Source organism: Bacillus rossius, chromosome 7 (assembly GCF_032445375.1).
Source record: "Bacillus rossius redtenbacheri isolate Brsri chromosome 7, Brsri_v3, whole genome shotgun sequence".
Classification (NCBI taxonomy): domain Eukaryota; kingdom Metazoa; phylum Arthropoda; class Insecta; order Phasmatodea; family Bacillidae; genus Bacillus; species Bacillus rossius.
The window spans coordinates 7,353,654-7,375,219 of NC_086335.1; the positions used below are offsets into that span (position 1 = coordinate 7,353,654).

The following is a 21,566-nucleotide window of genomic DNA, read 5'->3' on the forward strand; positions in this document are numbered from 1 at the left end:
GACCGGCTGGGGGTCGTTTCCGGGTGCTCCCACGACAGCATTCAGGTGCGATGTCGCTAGAATTAACACGAGTTCTTGGCGGGCTTGAATTAATATTTTCTTGTAATCCTCCGCGAAGCCGAGAAGCATCGAAAGCGGTATGCTAACTTCGAATTTTCCAGATTCGTAGATGGGAATTTTGAAATCGGGTTCCATTCCAAACCCTGCGATTTTGGTCGCGCTCAGGTCGTTCGGTGTTAGAGACAGGTAATTTTTCATCGTGGCGGTAATGCCCAAGTCCCACGATTCATCGATCGCAATATTATTCAATTCGAAAATAACTCGTTCGAATAAATGTAATATTCCGTTTCGTCCGAAATACGCCGTTGTGGGATGTGTTCCGTCCGCCTTTGTCAGCGTGCCTCTTATACGAATAAACGACTGGCAGGGTAGAGTATATACGTCTTGTTTCTGTACCGGGATGCGTATTTCCCTACCGGGCATGTACGGCCCTTGGAGGTAGGGAGCGTTGCAGTGATATTCAAATTTATTTACATCGTCGCTAAACTGAGCTTTTTCTGACACGTTTAAATAATCTTCCATGCTTGTGAACTTTGTAGCCTAAACTGCGGAGATACTTAACGTTAAGAGGTGTTAACGCGCCGCGGCCTCGCAACAGACTGGTCCTGGGTTCGTGTCGCTTATTTGATTTATAGGTCTTGAAAATCAGTCCCATCGCTTCAAGTGTAAACGTAGTGTAATTTCTTCGTTTCTAAAATTTACTAGTTTATCGTTTTGATCGACAATGTCCACTACCACTTCGTGTACTGTTTTGGCGAGCACAGGGGCGTAAATGATACTTTGCGGTACTTCGACCAGTTTATATCCGGGCGAAACCGTCGGCGAAAACTCGTGTACCATGTTGTTTAGTTTTCCGTCGAGGTACGTTCCACTTGCCAAATTACAGTTTATGCGTATTACATTTGTCGACATGATATTTACAGGTCGCGTGGAGACGTGCAAGGTCTTGGCTGCGTATATTTTCGGTTCGAATCCGAGCATGGTACCTATGGAGCCAGGTTTCGTAAAGTCGACATTTTCACTGCAGTAAAGTTCGCACTGTAGCGTGTTTGGATTATCTCGCAATTCGAATATTGTGTTTGGAGACAGGGCTTGCTTGATGTAATTTGTAATATCGCTCAACTCGTATGCGCCGGTAGGTATGACAACTTCCCGAGCTGTTGTTCCATCACTTTTCAAGAAGCACATTTTGCAGTTTTCCTCGTCGATATTAGGTATGGCATTATAAGTTTGAAAATCTACGAGTCCGATACACCATTCCCCGACTAAATCCAGAGGCGGGTAGAATGTGGCTCGTAGCTGCGAGCTACGACCTGTCAATATGAGTGTTACGGACATGACTGATTGTTTTTCGCTACTGTACGTTTATTTTATACTTAGGAATCTCAAGCACAGGTGACCACAGTTTGTTTGATTGGGCCTCTGTTCCGTTTCGTAATTGTAAAACATCGTAGTGGTCCGACCCAGGTACTGTCGCAGTTCTGGCGGAGGCCGTAAATTACCGAAACTGTCGTAGTAAGTAGCTTTTTTTCCCGTCTTTACATAGGCCACCCAGTGCGTGCCGCGACCCGATGACGTGTCTAAATTAATTATGGCGCACTCACGTGTCTTTGGCTTGCTGGGCAAAGTGTCTCGCATAAACATGCCACGGAAATTTGGTATTTTAAGTTTGCGTGCGTACTTTATTAAATCTACGTTGGTGAGCGGTCGTTTCGGCAGGGAACTTAGGATTTTCTCTTTACACGTTTCTTTTTCATGCCTCGGCCTGCCTTGTGAGGCCGTAAGTACAGTCCTGCGCCGTTTTTTTTTTACCGATGGCAATGGCTTCCATGCTGGCATTGTGTCTAAGTGCTTCCTTTAATTGATTTTTCTGGTTCTTGCTAGTGTTGACTGCTCTAGCGATATATGCCGCGGCTGCTGCGATCCCGCCTAGTGCACCTATCGCAGGCACCAGCAGCGGTAAAAACCCGCCCTTTTTCTTATTGGATCTTTGTGTCTTGCGCTTCTTGGTCTTGCGAGACCTGGTCCGGCGACGAGCACCCATTCCTAATTTCGTCTTTGCCTTCATGATTTTAGATACGCCCCACGCTGCGATTTTCTCTCCTAGTCCCGCGTCCGGCGATTTGCTTATTACCTCGGCTTCCTGTGCCAATATATGATCTGCTCTGTGCCTAGATTCCAGATCCTTGCTTAATGAATATGCGATATCGTGCTGCTTGCACTTTTCGTCGAGAGAATTAATTCCCACGTCACCGCGAGCTAACCTTTTCGCTAGTTTAGTCCCGGGGGCCGCAAAATCTGTAGCCGGGAATGTGTAGCTCGAATGGTAGGTTGTTTATCAGCGAGTTTACGAGTCCCGCGCCGATGTGTTGTTTGTTCCTGCCTCTTCGAGACATTACATGCAACTGACCTAAAATCAATAACTACGATTGCTCTTATAGAATTTTCGTCAGTACGATGGAGGTAGTCAAGCAAGATGTTTGTTTGCCAGTGTGCATTACGCAAGACGATGAAACTCTCGGTCGTGAATCACGACATGGTATATTATTACCGTCCACCGTACGTTGCATCATAGCGGGACCGTCAAACTGCGGCAAGACGTGTGTTTTACTGAGTTTACTGGAGGAGCCAAACGGTCTTCGGTTCGAGAACGTTTACTTGTATTCCAAGTCGTTGCAACAGCCAAAGTACCAGCGCTTGGCCGCCGTTCTGCGCTCGGTGGATGGTCTGGAGTATTTTCCGTTTAGCAATAATACCGATGTGGTGTCTACCGACGAGGCAAAGCCTAATTCCGTGTTTGTGTTCGATGATGTGGCTTGTGAGAAACAAGGCGTAATACAAGAGTACTTTTCCATGGGTAGACACGCCAAGGTAGACTGCGTATACCTGTGTCAGACGTACGGTAGAATACCCAAACATCTCCTACGAGACAACGCAAATGTCATAGTTTTGTTTCGCATGGACGAACTTAATTTACGCCACGCTTACGACGATCATGTAAACACCGACATGTCGTTTCAGGAATTTAAAGACATGTGTTCCTTGTGTTGGAAAGACGATCACGGATTTCTAGTCATCGTAAAGGACTGGCCTCTATATAAGGGAAGGTACAGACAGGGTTTCGATCAGTTTATTGTCAAACATGAATCATAGCATTTCGAAATTTGGACGTAGCAGTCGAGCTCCGCGTACCGAACTATGCACCGTGAAACATGATGATGAAATACGTAAATACATTTCGCTACTCGGCCAGGAAATAAAACGCGCAAAGGACGAAATAATCGTGTACCTCGTAGCCATAGACCAGCGCGTGGAAGCTTCGGATTCTCGAATTCGCGACATGATCGAAGTTTCGAATGCGCAAAGACGCGACGACCTAAAGTCGCTTCTGTCAAAACTTAATTCACGTCTGGTGTCTAAAGGTGCTTCGAAATAAGAAAAAAAAAAAAATATGGATGTTAACACCGATTTGGCTAAGCAACTGCACGAAGTCATCGAGGCCATACGAACAAAGTACTTGCTCGCCAAGCAACACAGATTAAGCGACGAGGTTCGAAGAGAGGAAAAATTGAAGCCCTTGAGTGCCCGTCTGGATAGTTTCATAGCCAGGCGAGGGGACGTCGAAAACGAGAAACCGACTAAAATCGAAATAAAAGAAGAGCCGTCAACTACGTCCACGGGCAAACGAAAGCGAAGTCCACAATTAACAGACGATTCCAACGTATCTACTAGCGAAGACGAAGTTCGTGTCGGTCGAACTCTTAGGAAGAAACCGCGAAATAAAAAAGGATTCGAAGTCGGTCCTCTCGCTAGCGAGTACCTGGCCTCCTCTGTGCCTCGAAACAGCGATGCGACGTATGGCGTGCATAAACGAGGTAGTAAATGGGTCCTTGGTTCGAAGGAAGTACATTTAGTGTCCGGCGATAATATTGAATGTGGCAAAGAGGTGATAAAACTTACTCGCGGATTATGCGAACTTTTGTTTCGTAAAAAACCGCGACGATATTCAGAGGTGGATTTGCGAAAATATAGAAGATTGCTAGATGCTTCCAACGCCGTTTACGCGAAAAATGACCCGAAAACAGGTCGATTCAAAGATTATGAACATGAGAAATATCCTTTGATAGCTAGTCTTTTCTTAGACATCGAAGGGGCCGGAATTTATAAACTCGACACTGGTAGAAAATTGGACTATGTATATTGGGACGAACCGAACGAATTAGTTGATCGTCTTAGACTGCTACAGGCATCTCAGAGCGTGGGAAATAATTCGCACACCAACGAAATCACTTCCATACTTGAAGAATTACGGGAAGCGGGATATATTGAATAGTGATCATGTCAAAGTTTGCCATTGCGGGCGAGTTGCATAAACCCGCAAGACGTAATTATCCGCGACGAAAAATAAAAATCAAAGGATTGGACGACAATTGGCAGTCTGACCTGATCGAAATGATTGAGTATTCACGTGTGAACAAGGGCTACAGGTATATTCTCATAGTCATAGACACTTATTCAAAGTTCCTGTGGGCTAGACCCTTAAAACGAAAAACCGCTGTAGAAGTTACGAATGCCATGGCGGATATTTTGAAACATAAACGAAGACCTTCGATACTGCAGACGGACGACGGGAAAGAATTCTACAATGCATCATTCAAGGCATTGATGAAAAAGTTTGGCATTACGCATTATTCTACGTTTAGCGGTGTCAAAGCGTCAATGGCAGAACGTGTGATTCGTACGATGAAGAATAAACTGTATAGGAATTTTACAGCGAACGGTAATTACAAGTGGCTGAATTTACTTCCTAAACTCGTGCGAGAATACAATTCTACTGTGCATTCTACCACGAAAATGAAGCCAAAGGACGTAAAGGACAATCGACTGCTTCGAACTGTGTACTCCAAGACGAATATACTTGATTCGCGAAAGAAAAAAGCGAATATCGGCGACATTGTGCGAATTTTGAAAAATCGCGGAATTTTTCACAGACCTTACAAGGGGAATTGGACTGGTGAACTATTTCGTGTATGTAGAATAAAAAATACGTATCCGCGTACTTATTTTCTCGAGGATCTGAAGGGAAAACGTATAACAGGGGCGTTTTATGGAGAAGAGATTATGAAAACTAAATATCCAGATACTTTTCTCGTTGAAAAAGTGTTACGGCGTAAGAATGGTAAGGTCTTAATACGATGGTTGCATCATGGACCAGAGTTTGACTCGTGGATTGATGAAAAGGATATTTTAAAACAATGAGTTTGTGTAAATACTTGTGTGTGTAAAACATATTTTGTGTGTAAATAAATCTTTGTATGTAATAAAATGTATTTTTTTTTATTTCTGTACGTGTATACATGCATCATGCGGGGAGCGTGCGAGAAGCGCGGCTGCTCCGTTACGCGGTCGCCGGTGCAGTGAGGCGACTTGTACCCCCTCCACAGCGCCCGCGACGGTGGTGGGGGCCTAGCGTCCCCTGGCCGCGGCGGTGGAGGCGGGGTGGAGGTGGTGAAGATCTTAGTTTGCAAAAATTTCCCTCCTCTCTCCCCTGGACCATGCTGGTGCATCTTCCCCCTCCATGTGGCTCGCCGAACCGTGGGACCCGACGCTGGGTGCAGAGACCTAACGTCCTCTTCAAGGACTCGTGTGCTGGTCGCCACGTGCTAACACTGTATTACAAAAATTATTTTATAAAGAATAACTTTTAATATTTATTGCAAGTATAAAGTAATAAAGAATTAATTTTCTTTACACGTATAGAGTCATAAAGAATTAATTTTTTTTTACATGTATTAAGATGTATAATTTTTTTTCCAAGTATAAATATGTATCATTTTTTTACAAGTATAAAGATGAATAATTTTTTTTCCAAGTATAAAGCTGAAAAGAATTAATTTTTTTCCCAAGTATAACGATGTATAATTTTTTTTTCAAGTATAAACATGAAGAGATTTTTTTTTTGTTTTTAAAAACAATGTGTGTATAGTGACTTGGGGGATTTATTAATACGATAAAACACAAACATTAAAAATTTTTTTTTCCATTTTATTTTCTCTGCGTTTCATACATACATATATATACATCGCTCACACATTAGTTTTTGCCCCAATTCCCCCTCCTCCCTACCGAGTACCTTCTTCGTACCGTTTAGACGTAGATTTTTTTTTTATATTCATTTGTTTAACAAGTTTTTTTATACATACTTTAACATCAAAAACATTATAAGAATTTTAATTTAGTTTTGTAGATATACATTTTTAAAAAAAAATATTTCTTGATTACAAAGTTTTTTTTTTACAAAGATGCAAAAAACAAAATAATTGTAAGAACATGTCAATTTTTTTCTTCGTTCACGTTTTGATTAAAAAGTTACAACATCAAAATAATAATATTTATAAAGTATATGACGGTTGAATTTTGCATTGCCTATGAATATGCATTGCCGCGTTAAAGTTAGCGTCGCACAATAGTTTTGATCTGACCACGGGACACAGTTCACGACAGCAAGGTGTCTCAAACTTTGAACAATAACCTAAATCATCGGGGTACATGTACGTACAATGTTTTAGTCCAGCGCACTGTTCACTGTAGCGATATTTACGATTACCGATTTTCGATGTCTTTAGTTCATCAATCGAACACGGAAAATACGCTTGCGGATGGCATAGTTTGATTACACAATTTGGGTTCGTACAGTCATATGCGATTATAGGTTTCACGGTACCGAAGGGATCCTTGGAATCCCATTTAAGCCTAAAGTGCGTGTCGTCACGACAAGATTCAAAATACGTAATTTCAGTGGTGAACACGTCGGTAGTGGAACCGTAATAAAACACTTGATATTGAACACACTGCTGTCCTGATCGTACGAAAGAATAGTTTTCTTGACCGATGTCGAACAAGGTACACTTTTCAGTCTCGTGAGGGCGCGGGTCCGGACAGAGGTCCCAGCACCACGTGATGACATCTTCGTCATCGTCGTTGTCGACGACGTCGTCGACGTTGTCGACGTGATCCACAAAGTCTGGGTACCTGATAGAAGATGTCCTCTGGGCGAACCACGTTGACGATCTCCGGGGCAGCTGTCGCGTCACGACGGCTGAGACGTCCTCGTTTGGGACGCGCGGCTGCCACGGCCCCTCTGCGAAAGATGTCCAAAACGTGTCGGACGATGGCGACATCGATGGGCTTCGACGATGACCCTCGTCGACGCTGTCACCCGGCGTCGACATGTTGTTACGGGGATGCCGCGACGATGGCGCCTCACTCTTCGATGCCGGAGTCTTGTGCGTCTTGCTGCTGCTGCTGCTGTAGCTCTATGGCCGCCTCCACCGTACACAGGATGCGGTGGTGTAGGTACAGGATGAATTCCTCGCATCCGGGAAATGCTTCGAGGGTACTTATGATGGTTGCAGTTAGTGACTGGCGAATTTGATCGAACGACATCCCTTCATATCCTGTGATTAGTTCACCGATGAAATCATGCATTTCAGCAAGCGAAACCATGATTATATTTATTACGTGAAAAAAAAAATAACCATCAGTCTCCGCGACACGAAGTAAGTACTCGACGTCGACGGACGTCTCCGCGGCACGAAGTAAGTACTCGGTAGCGGAGGAGGAGGAACTGAGGCAAAAACTGAAGGCTCCCGGGGTCCTGCGGCCGGTATTTATACTTTAAAACAAATTAGGGGTGGGGAGGAGGGTAGGGGTGGGGAATTACGGTAAGGTGAGGGAGGGAGGGGAAAACATTAGAGTAGTGGTGGAGGGGTGGTTATTACGACGAAAAAATAATAATAAAATAAAAAATGGGAGGGGTTGGTCGTCATGTGCGAGAAAAATAATTTTTTAGGGGGGTGGAGGGCGGTGAAGGAGGGGTGGGGGGGTGGGGGGGGTGTAAGTTCATATATGCACATGGTAAGAAGTGGTGGGGGTCAGTCTACCTGCGTCCACTGTGAGGGAAGGATCGGCCGCCATTTTTAATTTTTTGACCTCGTCGGGTTCGAACCGAGGACTCCAAACTCCGTGTCGTAAAAGTATATTTTTATAAATATTTTATTAAAATTTTATTATTTGAATTTTTTTATAAATTTTAAAAAAAAATTCGTTAAAATCGGATAATAAATAAAAAAGTTAAAGATGGCGTCCAAATTGCAATGGTGACGTCATCCAAAATGGCGGAAAACACATCGCCGGAATTTTCGAGAACACAATGACGTCATCCAAAATGGCGGATCCAAGATGGCGGATCCAAAATGGCCGCCATGATCTACTTGTCCCGTTACGTTATGTCCCGTTACGCTGTGTCCCGTTATGCTGTGTCCCGTTACGCTCGTCCAAGATGGCCGCCGTGACGTCACAATCCAAGATGGCGGACCGACAATCACAATCCACACCCAGAACCCAGTCCCAGTATGCCCATTCCTATACTACTCAAACCATGAACAGTTAAAACACAGGTGAAATATGATTAATTTAATAAAACCTGAAATGATACTTACTGCAAGCATGGAATCCCATTGAGAATACCCTGTAAAAATTAGAAAAAAAGATAATGTTAGTTACACATTTTTTTTTTACAAAAGTCTTAAATATTTAAATTTTATAAGGAATTGTTGACATCATGGCTTCAATTATTTTCCTAAACTAGGTGAAAGAAGAAACACAAAATATTTATTTATAAAACTGAACATATCTTACTTCCAAGAAAATGCGATTTTTAACTAAAATCAAACTAAATGACGATATTGTACCTTTTTTCACCAATTTTTGTAGATTTTCTAATTAATTCCCGGCATGCATTGCAATGCCTCATTCAGGTGTTTGTAATTTGTTTGAAGTAGGTATACATACACAGAATATTTCTATATCTCTCTAATTCTCTACCTCTCTATGTATATCTCTATATCACTCTCGATATCTCGATATCTCTGTCTACATATTTCTTTCTATATTTATCTACCTATCTCTATTACTATCTCTCTTTATATTTCGCTTAGCTCTCAATCTTTATATCTCTCTATCTCTCTCTATATGAAATAAACACATTTGTTGAAACGATTCGCGCACCACCGATTTTAAAAAGGTTGCACTTATTAAGAAACCTTTGCTGGTATGCGCATAACAATGATGAGCGCGCACATGCTCGCTTACTGCTGCTTGCCCCCTTATACTCTTGGCGCGCCGTGAGAGACAGTAAGCAGTAGTACCTCGCGCTTCTCTCTCTCTCTCTCTATATATATATATATATATATATATATATATATATATCTCTATCTCTATATCTCTATCTCTATATCTCTCTCTATCTCTATATCTCTCTCTATCTCTATATTTATCTCTCTCTATCTCTCTATATATATATATATCTATCTATCTCTATCTCTCTCTATCTCTCTCTATCTCTCTCTATCTCTCTCTATCTCTCTCTATCTCTCTCTATCTCTCTCTCTCTCTCTCTCTCTCCCGGTAACACACTTCTTTCTCTTAGTGCGCGTTCATCATTGGTTTACTATTTTAATTAATTAATAATTACCTATGGGTCAGATCAAAAATCGGCAAAGACTTCCTGTCTCAGAAATTTATTCTCTATCTGATCAAAAAAAAATCGTGCGATCTTTCACGGACACCCTATATATGTAAGAGTGTTGACTACCTAATTTCAAGTACAAGTTGTCTTCCAGCTTACACTCCAGACAGCCATTCCTCCACTTCAAACAAGAAGAGATTGTCTACACGACACTATATTATTAAATTATTAATATTTCACTACACTGCAGCTGAAGAGAGATGTGGTAAATATGCATTTATGTAATTTTTTTATTACTAAACACAAATACTTTTATAGAGTCTACCTATTACAGGAGAGCTAACACTATGCGATTACCCACTATAAACAATGGATGACTAGTACTATAGAGGTCTATATATGGAATATGGAAAACTAATTTTAATGCTTACTATACTATTTTCATTATTAATATATGTCTTTAATATACAACCCAAACGGGTCAAACACTATAAGACTTTATTCTGAATTCTATTTTAAACTATGCCCATATGCATCTATGGTCATGTATAAGTCTACAGGTTGAACTATGCCTATATATTTACATCCATCCCTCAAGGCATATATGTAACAAACAATATTTTTCTCATGTGTGCTTCTAATGCTCATTAGGGAATGTATTCTTAGGTGAACTATGCCTCTCCATCCAAGATGGCATCTTTTTTCAATCCAAGATCGCGAGAGATTATTGGTGCGCTCTGTGCGCATAAAGGAATGAGTCCTAGCAGACGTCAACAAGATGGCGGGGAATATAGCGCATTGCTCGTGCACACTGTGCATGTAAAGGAACGAGTCCCAGCATACGACAAAAAGATGGCCTCCTCGATTTTTAAATGTGGCACCGTCTGCGAGCGAGAGTTGGAATAAATGATGGCGGCACTCTCTGTCGAATACTTTTTGAATTTTAAATGTGGCGCCCTCTGGGAGCGGGATGTTGAATTAAAAATGGTGACATTTATTTTTGAAATTTAAACATAGCTAGTATTAATGCCTTAAAGTCATATCTATAGTGCCCTGTATATTTTAATTTAAACATAGCTACTACTATTGTTTTAAAGACATACTTGAAATTCTATTTTTTTTCTTTAGTCTTCAAATGACCGCATAGGTTAGTGGCTGAGGTCTCTGCTTTTTAACCTCGACGCACTCATGTTTCCCGAATCGAATCCCAGCCACCGCCGGCCCGGTTTTATAATTCGTAGTTTTGATCTACGGAGATTGTGCAGTCAATGGCATTTTAGAATCAAAATTTACTGTTTTCGAATGTTTGTATCCCACAGACTTGAAACTCGGTAGTGATGTTCCTAATATTATTATGTGTTTAGCCCGGGCAACGCCGGATACTTCAGCTAGTATGATTATATATCTGGGATTTGAAGTTGATTTTCGAATTTTTTTAAATGTCCCACAGATTTTATATGTGAGTCTTGATAGTTTTATAGATGGCTTCAAAAATCTCAAACGATACATATCGGTTTTAAAATGTTGGTTTCAATATGTCAGTTTCAAGTGTCATTATCGACAAGACCAACAACATTTTATAATATCGTCCACTTGACATACCCAACATGGCGATGTTGTCATAGACATGTGGTCCCGCATGTTCGCCACGAACGAGTGCAACTTGGTGTTGAATACCAACATTTCCCACCCAGGGTCTAACCTCGTTTCAAATGAAATAAATAAGGTAAGGAGTTACATAGAAAATAATTTTTTCGTGGGAACTACCATCATGCCCCTAATTACAACATAATTGGCTACACTGCTGATTAGTAAGGGCAGTCTGCTATGCTCTACTGCCTAGCCTCTCATTGTCGACCCTACATGTGTGAGAGAAACATTCCGGGACAGAAAAATCGGCATAGTTCTACACTTAAGTGATTTACGTCATTTTTAATGCACTAATAGACAGAAGTAAGTGTTTGGGCTACATCGTTGTTTATCTTGGATTTCAACTGAAATATCGGGAGGTGTGTAAAAATGCTGAGGAAACGCTAAGCAAAACGTAGCACTGACAAGGAATTGCAAGTGATGGCGGCGGACAGAAAGACATGCGAATGGACTCACGTAGTCGAACTGGCACTCGGAGAAGGGCAGTGGCCCGCGCAAGATCCACAGGATGTAGAACAGGGACAGCACCATGAAGACAGGGTAGTAGGCAGCGAGCAACACTGACAGCAGTATCTTCACGTAGCCCACGCCTGAAACCATGCGTCAGCAGCTCATTTCCTTCTTCACTAAACTTACACTCACAAATACTTGCCTTCCTTACAGCATTTCTCTTAAAGCTAGTACGACTTGCTCATAAAAGACTGAGAAGAAAGTGTTATAATGATATAATGAAGAAAATATAAATATTTTGGTGGTTTACTCTATTTACCAAGATGACAAATACCTATAGCTGACAAGGAACCTCCTTAATCAACTGACCAAAGACAAACAAACCTACAATGGTCCCGCTAAAGGGACATCAATCTGTTCCCTACTCCCTGTGATAACATACCTACGGTTGAAGTATTCAAAGAACAAGCAACACATTAAGTTTTCAATTTTCTTTTATTAATTTCTACAATGCATGACGCAAACATCAAACCCTTCTCAATATTATGTAGTAAACAAGCCCCACTTAAATCACCATTTCAACTATGTCTCTAGACTTAAACAAAAAATATACAACAAAACTCTAGTTTGTGAACAATCAGCTAGGCCCATTTAAAACATTCGTTAAGGTAAGATAGTTCAATCAGCAAATGTTAAAATTTACTTGAACTTAGGCACTTGAACTTAGAAATAATTGAGCATCAGGAGCAAGTACACTTATAGGCTTTAAAAAGATATCACAAGGATGGGAGGGGAAGAAAGCACCAGAGCATCTCTCGTCGGGCGGAAGTCACAGAGGCTGCTCGCGCAGTTTGAAATCACCGAGCCAGCTCCACCACCGGCTCAAGTTGTAAGACCTTTTCGAGAGGCTGCGATGAACGGAATGTGATGAAACATAGATTTAAAACCACAATATTGAACATCAAAAACAAAAAATGCTGTAACAATGAAAAATTAATACCTTTTTAAATTATATATTTTAATATTAATAACAAACAAATACCAAACAGCAGTTGTAGCAAACTGTGAGATGAAAGAAGGCAGATGGTAGGTGGAAATAAGCGAGATAAAAGACTGTAACAGCGAGCTGGCATACTTTTAAAAGCAAGCTAAGAGATTGAAGTTATTATTTAAGTTGATAACATGGAAGTAGGAGATGACAGCAGTGAAGAGGGAAATGAAAACAGCAAGGTGACTTACAATGGCAGCAGGTAAAAGATGACATCAGCAATCGAGGGAGACAGTGAGAGCAAAGTAAAAACGTCGGCAGAAGGTTAAAGGATGACAGCAGCAATGAGGGAGACGAAAGAAAAACGGTGGGAAAGGACCAGCAGCAAGGATAGAGACAAAGACAGCAAAGTAAAAGACGACAGCAGCAAGGTGAAAAACAATAGATCAATCATCGTCATTTCGAGTCACTTTCTTTTACATGCCTGAATACACATATACACCCCTTGCGGGTTATAAACGTGATATCATGGGCTCCTGGTAAGGCATTGGGAAACAGTTCCTTGGAGGCGGAAAGAAACAGGCTATACCGTGAGGATGAGGATACCCATCCTGGCATCAACATCACCCAGCCTCGCCCCTCCACCCAGCTAACTACCAGTGGACTCCCCACATTAGCCACCGTGTGCCACCTATCCACATCTACCACACTCAATCTGGGGCTCATTAATCACACAGATTACCCATGATCTGGTCTAGAACCAATGCAATGTCTACTAGCTATCCAAGCTTGTGCCGGAGCTGTTACACCGCTCACTGCATCCAAATTCACTGGGAAAGGACATACCTCTAGTGATTCTCCCAGTGGGAGCACCACTGCCGGTGAGTCACTGACCTTTGGCTCACTGGAAAGCAAGGGTCAACCACTAGCTGAACCCTGCACCCACCCGCAGTTTCAGAGATCACCTTGACAAGCCTTGGATATTTCACCGACTCCAAATACCTCAGCCCAAGGAGTTTACAGCCAATCAAGGCTTCGTGAATTTCCAACGAGAGTTAAAGGGTGCGGCCTGGCCACAGTTTTTGCCATAGCTTGGATACTCACATGGATTAACAGCTTTGAGGCCGAGCAGTTCCTAGGCCCAGTAACTTAACCCCTGGAAATGTTTCAATCGCATCTGCTGTTGCCTGCATATTCAAACTATACTGAATTTGTATTACCGTTTCCAGCAAATAAGGTTGCTTGAGTCATCTAAATAATAAGAAAATAATAAAAGTAAGCTAAAATGGAGCAGTCATTGAATGCATTAGTGGGGGAAATGGGAGTACCTCAGAAAACCTAAGGGCTTGCAAAATCACGTGCAAAAATATGTGTGTGAAATAACCAATAAACCAACATGAACACTATTCCCGGAAAGGTCATTCAGTAGTATAAAATAAGGAAATTGTTCCTGTGAAACATTATCTTCCTTAAAGGTTTTTGACTCCTACATTTTGTAACAGTGGCAAATGTATCTAACACGAGACTTCGAGTAACCAACAGCTGAAAAGCTTACTCAGAGGGGAGGGACAGAGGGACACACCTTTGAGCAGCGGCACGGCTCTCCACAGCTTGGTGGTGCCCCTCTGACACAGCTGGCCCAGGCCTATCTCCAGGAACACCAGGGGCACTCCGAGCACCAGTGAGATGGCTGCGTACGCCACCAGGAAGGCTCCTGCAAACACAGCACTACCATGATCAACTCAAGTGTGTGATGTGCAGACACGTCACTAGCCCACCAGCTGTAATCCAACTGTATTGCCTTAGGAAGTATATTGTGTTTGACTGCGCTGTCGTTATGGCGTCCAGGAAAACGGGGTTCCCTCATCGCGGGGTTTGCCTAGCATATATGTGTTGTCCACATTACCTGTTTAGTACAATCTTTGTGTTCGTCTGTTTATCTCTGAGTTGTCCAATGTACATTTTGGAGTCTATTTACTGGTCGTGTTGCAACCTTAAAACAGCCTTTCCCACTGCAGGAAACATTCAAAGAACGAATCCGAATCGTGCCCAGCGAAACGATAATGATATCTATTCCCGTCTCAAGAACTGTTTAAAAATGGTTAAGAACACATAAGCGATACAATTTTATTTAGTTAAAATAACCCAAAACATGCTTATATAAATGTCGTATGCAAAATAATTTCATTATCTACACGAAACAAATGATGGGTCTATAACTTTTAAAATTCAAAAAAACAATATTTTCATTGTGGAACGAGTTAAATTTATAGAGGCTTTACAATTTAATAAATGAACAAAATTAAAAAAAAATAAAAATATCTGACCAGCACTGTGATGCATTGTTTATATTTTAAAATTACATTACAACCAAAAACTAGGAGATGTTTCAGTACAAAAATCAACATCCATAGAGTGACATGATTTAAAACACACCTGAGGTACATTTTAAAAATTTATTTAGTGTAAACAATATGCAGCTAATTTTCTGCAAATACTTCACTTCTAACTCATTTTCAAATATAGTTGAATATGAAAATTTGACAGTTGACAGGGCCTTCAGCGGTTCTCGTGCTGACATTGTGGGCTATGTAATACCGCTAACTTATTGTCCGGCTTGGAAGCTGTAATTGCTTACAGAAAGCGAACGTACATGGAACTGTGCGCATATTTTCGGGGCGGGGGAAAAGTACCATATTGGAAAACAACCATTATATCAGAATTCCCTCTAGTCTCCTGGAAACAGGGGTAAAAGTAACTAAATGGACAACTACCGCAATTTAAAATGACGAGGGGAATTCTACCATAATACCTTATACATTCCATATAATGAGTACAACGGCTTTGCTCCCAGAGTAGTGTATAGAATACGTAGATAGGTAGAGCTGTCAACCCCAGCAGTTTCTTAGGTTGACTTAAGAGACTACCGATAGCCCCTCTGACGGTGCCTTTCTGAACTTCCAGTCATATATTAGTTAAAAGATCACGCACGAGAAGTATCAAATGTTTCAAAAAATGTGTTATAAGAAGGAGCACGGTATTCCTACAATCAAGATAAGTAAAAAAGGCGGGTTGTCTGTAAAGTCGGCTTACGGACGATAATCTTACGTGATAACGTTATAAGAAAACATTGATGAAAAATTGCCTACTTTTTAATTTTTAAATATTATTTACAGTTTTTGCAAATTTAATTTAAATAATATGTTTAAATAAAATCACGATCAATTAGTTAAAAAGCTCGTCTTAACCTGTTTGATATTATAGAAGATTTCTCGCACGGTGGTTGGCCGGTTCTTGCACGCTCGGATCAGACGGAACGTGACAATGAGTCATGCTTTTTCGTGCGTGCAGCCGCCGTTCATCGATTTATAAGACGTTATAACGTCAAAAAAAAGTATGATAGATGGCAAAGAAAAAAAATTGCCATAAGCGAGAACTACCATAAGGGCACAGTGCCAGGAGGAATACAGTGCCAGGATAGTTTCTTACGGACTGAAGTGGTAGTATGTACCGGCACTGGTGCCAATGGGAGAAGTGACCACTCTGATGTCACGGCGGCCATATTGAGTCGCCGGGCGAACTGGAGCGAGGCGAGAGGTCACGCGTGTGACATGACGGTCATGCCCGGCACGCGGATCTACTGGTCGACTGTCACCGGGCGTGTGACAGCTGAGCATGGCTTCTCAAGTGTCTCAAAGTGCTGTATGTTGAGAACTTAAAAGACAAAATTTAGGGGTACACGAGACGTGTGGTGAGTGGGCGCGCCTTAAAAATAATCGGCGATTTGTTGTTTTGCGATTCGGTGGACATTCTGGATCTGTGCATCGTCAACCGTCAGCTGTGGACTCCAGCTACAAGATACGTCCTGTTACTTGCCAGGCAAGGATGTGTCCGGTGCGCCCGCCAGCTAAGTTGCGATACGCAATGTTACGAGCTACTGCATGGCCCAGCGCATCATAAAGAAAGTCACCCGCCCAGTCCTGATACAACATTCAGCACGACGTCTCCCAGCTGTGCTTTATTGCGTCAGAATAACAATAACGAGTATGTGCAAGTATGTATACGTAACAACTGCAAAGTAACATGTTGCTGAGATGGTGATATTAGGCCGCTTTATACTGTGGGACTTTAAGTAAAGTTTTAATACAGTTTATTTTATAAAATTGTTTCATTATTACGTAACTTTAAACAGGCTGCACATAACGATGTATAAGAACAATATGAAGGATACGTAAAAAAAATAATGTATCATTCTATTTTGTAACTTTTTAGATAAGTTTGGTAATGTATTTAATTATTTAGATAATTTTTTTACATTGTAATTTTTTTAATATATAGCAAGCTAATATGTATTTTTATGAGTTAAGTACCCGTGCACGAGATATTTAATGATAAATGTAATAGTACTGAAATATTTTGTATTTAATATTTTCCTTCTTTAATCACTCAAAGCTGGACACCCTTCGCCTACATCTCAACCACATCACCACGCCTGTAGGCATACTATTTAGCTCTCAGGTCGACAAATTCACATATAACTTTCCCCCCACACTGGCCTTTGAATTTACAAACGACTTTCTTGTTGGTGAGGAGAAGCATGGGTAGCAGCTGGAGTCTTATCTGCTCCGTGGATGTGGAGTCGGCTTGGAGGTCTGAATAGAAGTAGTAATTTTGGATCTCATACACAAGACTATATCTGCCTATATAAGTAAAGTGTAGATTTTCCTGGTACCTGGTCTTCGTGGTGCTGTAATGAATGTCGTACATTAATGTTTTAGACAGGTCCAGAACAGCAAACCCTGCATATACTGGTTTACCAAACACTATTATTTCTTGTTTAAGGTGTACGAGGGTCACATTTTCCTTGAAAAACCGTACGATCCTTTTAAGCTAGTTAATGTATATCGAAAGTTGGAAGGTTGCTGGTGAATAAAAATCGAGGTGCAGGCCAAAATTTAGGTAGACCACATCACAAGATGTGTACAAAGATAGATCGGCTTGAAAACTAAACTAATAAATAAGAATTCCGGCTATCTGGTTAATTTTATATATATATATATGTTTATATATATATAAAGTGAGAGAGCCAAATTTAGGAAACAAGGCAATACAAGACCTTGGTTGTTGTTTTTTGGCTAGAATACAAAAATTCAATGGAAAAAATATAACCCAAAGAAATACATTTAATTAAGTAGAGTATAGTTAATAACAAAAACTAAGAACCGGCTGGTGTATAGTAACATACACAATACGTATGTCTGTGACTATTAATCTTATAACATATGACACTAGTAGTGTAGGATAGCTGGTCCTGCGCCAGGCTTCTAGGCTGAGGATTGAGGATGGGTTCAATGACCGACCTCTCTGACGTAATGGCGGCCATATTGGATAACCGTGACCTTGACCTTTGACCTGCGCAGGATGCAGGGCGGATAATGACGGCGAAGGGGCATACAGCATGAGGCGACTCTCTCGACCCGGAGCTTGGCACCGTAGCTTTGAACTACACTGCGAAACAAAGGGTAACGCACTCATAAAATACGTGAAAATAGCATGAGCAAAAAAAAACCTTTTAACCGACAGGATTATGAAAATAACGGGGTGAAAGTAGATCGATGGGTTCCACTTACCACTGTGGGGGAGATGTCCAGAACCACGTTATCGGAGCACTAAAGCAGTCAGTCACACCGCAAGCTGATAATGAACGTGCTATTAACCAGAAAAAAAATTAAATTCTTAAACTTGCGAAATGATGAGGAAAAGTATAAAGTTGCACGGGAGAAACTCCCTGCGCCACGGGGTCACATCCCTGAGATGACACCAGCCTTCAGTTGGAAGTGCTGGTGCTAGTCGCGCAGAAGCTGGAGTCCTGGACGGCACACAGCTGACCCTGGCCCGGAGATCAGGTGGAAGGTCCGTGCGGGGAAAAGGCCTGTAGTGGGTGGGGGGAGGCCAACCACAAAGGAAGTGGCCCTTAGGCGTAAACAAACAGAGTAACAAAGAGGCCCACTTTGTTTGCAAAGGGGCAGAAAGATGGTGGCCAGAGTACCAATTATGCATGGGAGAGTATCTAGGGCGCCCCTGAGATGGCCTAAAGCACGACATATCGGAAGGTGGCGCTCCCAAGTGGCAGATTTGAGGAATACAGGGAGGGAAGGCATAGTTTAGTTCATACCGAGTCCTACAGATGGACCATCGAAGCTACGCCATGGACTTTAGGCGTCCATTGAGAATTGTGTGGGGGTGTTCAGCCTAATTACTGCACCATGTTCTTAGAACAGGTAGAGAAGGAGCGTGGGGGGGACTCCAGGCGTGGGCGGACTCGGTAAGACATGCGCTGGGGCCTGACAACATTGCAGAGTCCCGTTGATACCTCAGCACGCCCGAGCTTCAGCAGATCTGACAGAAGCAAGCGGCACCGAGACGAGGAGAGAGGAACCACACACCTGCACCTGCGTGAAGGGGGAAACCAGGAGACGCTGCCAAGGCAGCATGGGAAAGAAAGCGGCGAGGGAAAATGCAGTTACATAACAGCCCGGTTGGCGGCCAAGTCTCCGACGAGGAAAGAAAAATTTATAATGCCCATTGAAAATTAAAGAAACAAATAATTTTAAAATGTTATGTGTCCAACTTTACAAATTAACGGCACAATTCTCAGCAAAGAGGATCCTCCGTTCTTCACATCAATTCCTGTGGGAGATTTCATATAAATCAAAATTATTCCCTTCTCCTCATTCGGTGACAAAATTTTCTTGCTTGATCTGAAAGCAGTAGCTTGGTTTCGGCGATGTACTCTGGCCGTCATAGTCTTTGTGAGACATTTCCAGTTTGTCCATGTCTGCAACAATTATCACAATGATCATAAGTAAACCACGTGAAAAAGTAAAATGTAAAAAAAATAATAATTTTTCTTACAATTAACTTTTATAACCTATCTGTCGAACATTATATTTCATAACTGTGGGTTTACTTGTAGAAATAATTAAAATTTATACATTATTTGTTATGATTTTTCAAGCTGATAACAAATTTGACTTAATTTGTATGCCATATTAATGATTACTCTAAGTGTATTTAATGTTGGCATTATATACGGTAGTTTGCCGTGGCGAGGGAGTGTGTTAGGCTCGTCAGCAGAGCGAGATCGCCACTCCAGACCTCCGCAGAGAGGCGTGTGTACAAGTCAGCTCCGAACTGGCCATTGTGCAGGAAACACTGACTTGCAACATGGCGTGCTTCCGCGTTGTCGAACAAAGAGAGGTCATTCACTGACTTACTTCCTTAACATAAAAACTAGCAGTTGCATGTGTGTGGGGAGCGTTATGCTTTAACGAGAACTAGAGTACTGAAACTTGTACGGAGAAGCACGTTAGATGTACTTGTAGAGTAGAACGATAGTCATCAATAAGAACAGCGGATTGCCAAACCCAATAGTCTCAGAAGGTACTGCACAGGGTGGAAGACACTGGAGGTCTCCGTTTTGACTCTACAGAGAGAACATCCATTGACGGAAGCTGCACAGAGCAAGTCAATGTATAGTAAATAAAGAGCATGTGTATGGAACAGAATGAGCATGAACTAGTTTTCGAGTACAGCTCAATACTTAAACAATAAGTGCGAATATCCCAATATCGGAATTCCGCCCACTATGGTCCTGACCTTTCCCCAACCTTGGGTCTTCCCCTTCCTCACCCCCTTCTTCGAGAGATTACTCTGGTGTCCGAATCCTGATTGAACCATTACACTTGACTTTCAGAAGCTATGCCTCTAACAAATTGTGTCATAAATGGTATTATCGCCTCTTTGTTGAATAGTTATGCCTGAAATTGATCGGTTCTAGTCAGGGTAGTGCGTGCATACTTCGAACTTTGCACTTCGGTATGAATCATTAGTCACTTTCTCGCCTCGTATGAAGTTGTCACGACTGTGTGAACAGACTGTACAGTGTTTTAGTGTGTTTTGAACTTTCATCTCTTGTTTGTCGTTCGTATTCTAGCTCGGGAGTGATTTACATGTTCTTGTTTAGTAGTTTCAATGTGTGTCTTCATGTGTCTTCCATAGGACCAGTCATGTTCCAGTCAAATGTGTCTTCACGAGTCGGCTATGTGTTCCGCGCGTTTCAGCATGTTCCTGTTCGCGCGTTCTACCGCGTCACGCTCTCTCGACACATGATGTCGTGTCGCGCCGTGCCGCCAGCTACTGATACCGTGAGCTGTTGCTCTCTCATAGAGCACGTTGCCTCTTCTCGAGTCTACTTGGTGCCGAGATCTACAAGCCTGCATCCAGAGATTAAGGTAAGATCGAATTAGTTCTATCGCTCAGTTCCTGAAAGAAGATGATGACCAAGGTAGAGCAAAAAACCAATTTAAGGTAATCAAGAAAGCAGAAAAATAATTTTAATTTTTAAACAGTGTAGGTTAGCCGGTCCGAGCCTGGAGCCAGAGCATGGTGGCGGTGGGGTCAATGACCGACGACCTCTGATGTCAGGGCGGCCATCATGGATGACCTTAACATTGACCTTTGACCTGACCTTCAACATTTGCCAAAAATTAAAAAAGTTGCCAAAATTTCTACTCTTTAAGAAAAAGAGCACCAAAGATCTCAAAAAGTCAGAAAAAAATTCCATATTTAGAGGTAAATATTTAAGTTTTGAGATAACGTTTCCCATTTTAATCCTAAGAAACTGCCAATGGCTTAAACATTCCTAAAAGTGCCTTAAGACTCCTAAAAACAATCCACCTAAGCCAAAAAAAAATCATGGCCTAGACCATTATGATGTCATGGATGTCATCATAAATTGTAACATCACAGTTGCAATTATCGTTACGGTAACCATGTTGAAATTCAGTAATTATTATCCAAACAGTTAGGAGAAATATTAATTTAATA

At 41.7% G+C, this 21,566-nt stretch overlaps 1 protein-coding gene across 1 annotated transcript in view; it reads right to left on the reverse strand.

Annotated features, from left to right (window-relative positions):
• LOC134534400 (sodium-dependent nutrient amino acid transporter 1-like) overlaps positions 1 to 21,566 on the reverse strand; it is a 241,445-nt gene that overhangs the window by 93,654 nt on the left and 126,225 nt on the right. The window contains exons 5-7 of the mRNA XM_063372865.1: positions 14,260 to 14,391; positions 11,696 to 11,829; positions 8,562 to 8,590 (exon numbers count right to left, since the gene is read on the reverse strand). Of these exons, the coding sequence (XP_063228935.1) occupies positions 8,562 to 8,590; positions 11,696 to 11,829; positions 14,260 to 14,391 (295 nt within the window). The remainder of the gene's footprint in view (positions 1 to 8,561; positions 8,591 to 11,695; positions 11,830 to 14,259; positions 14,392 to 21,566) is intronic.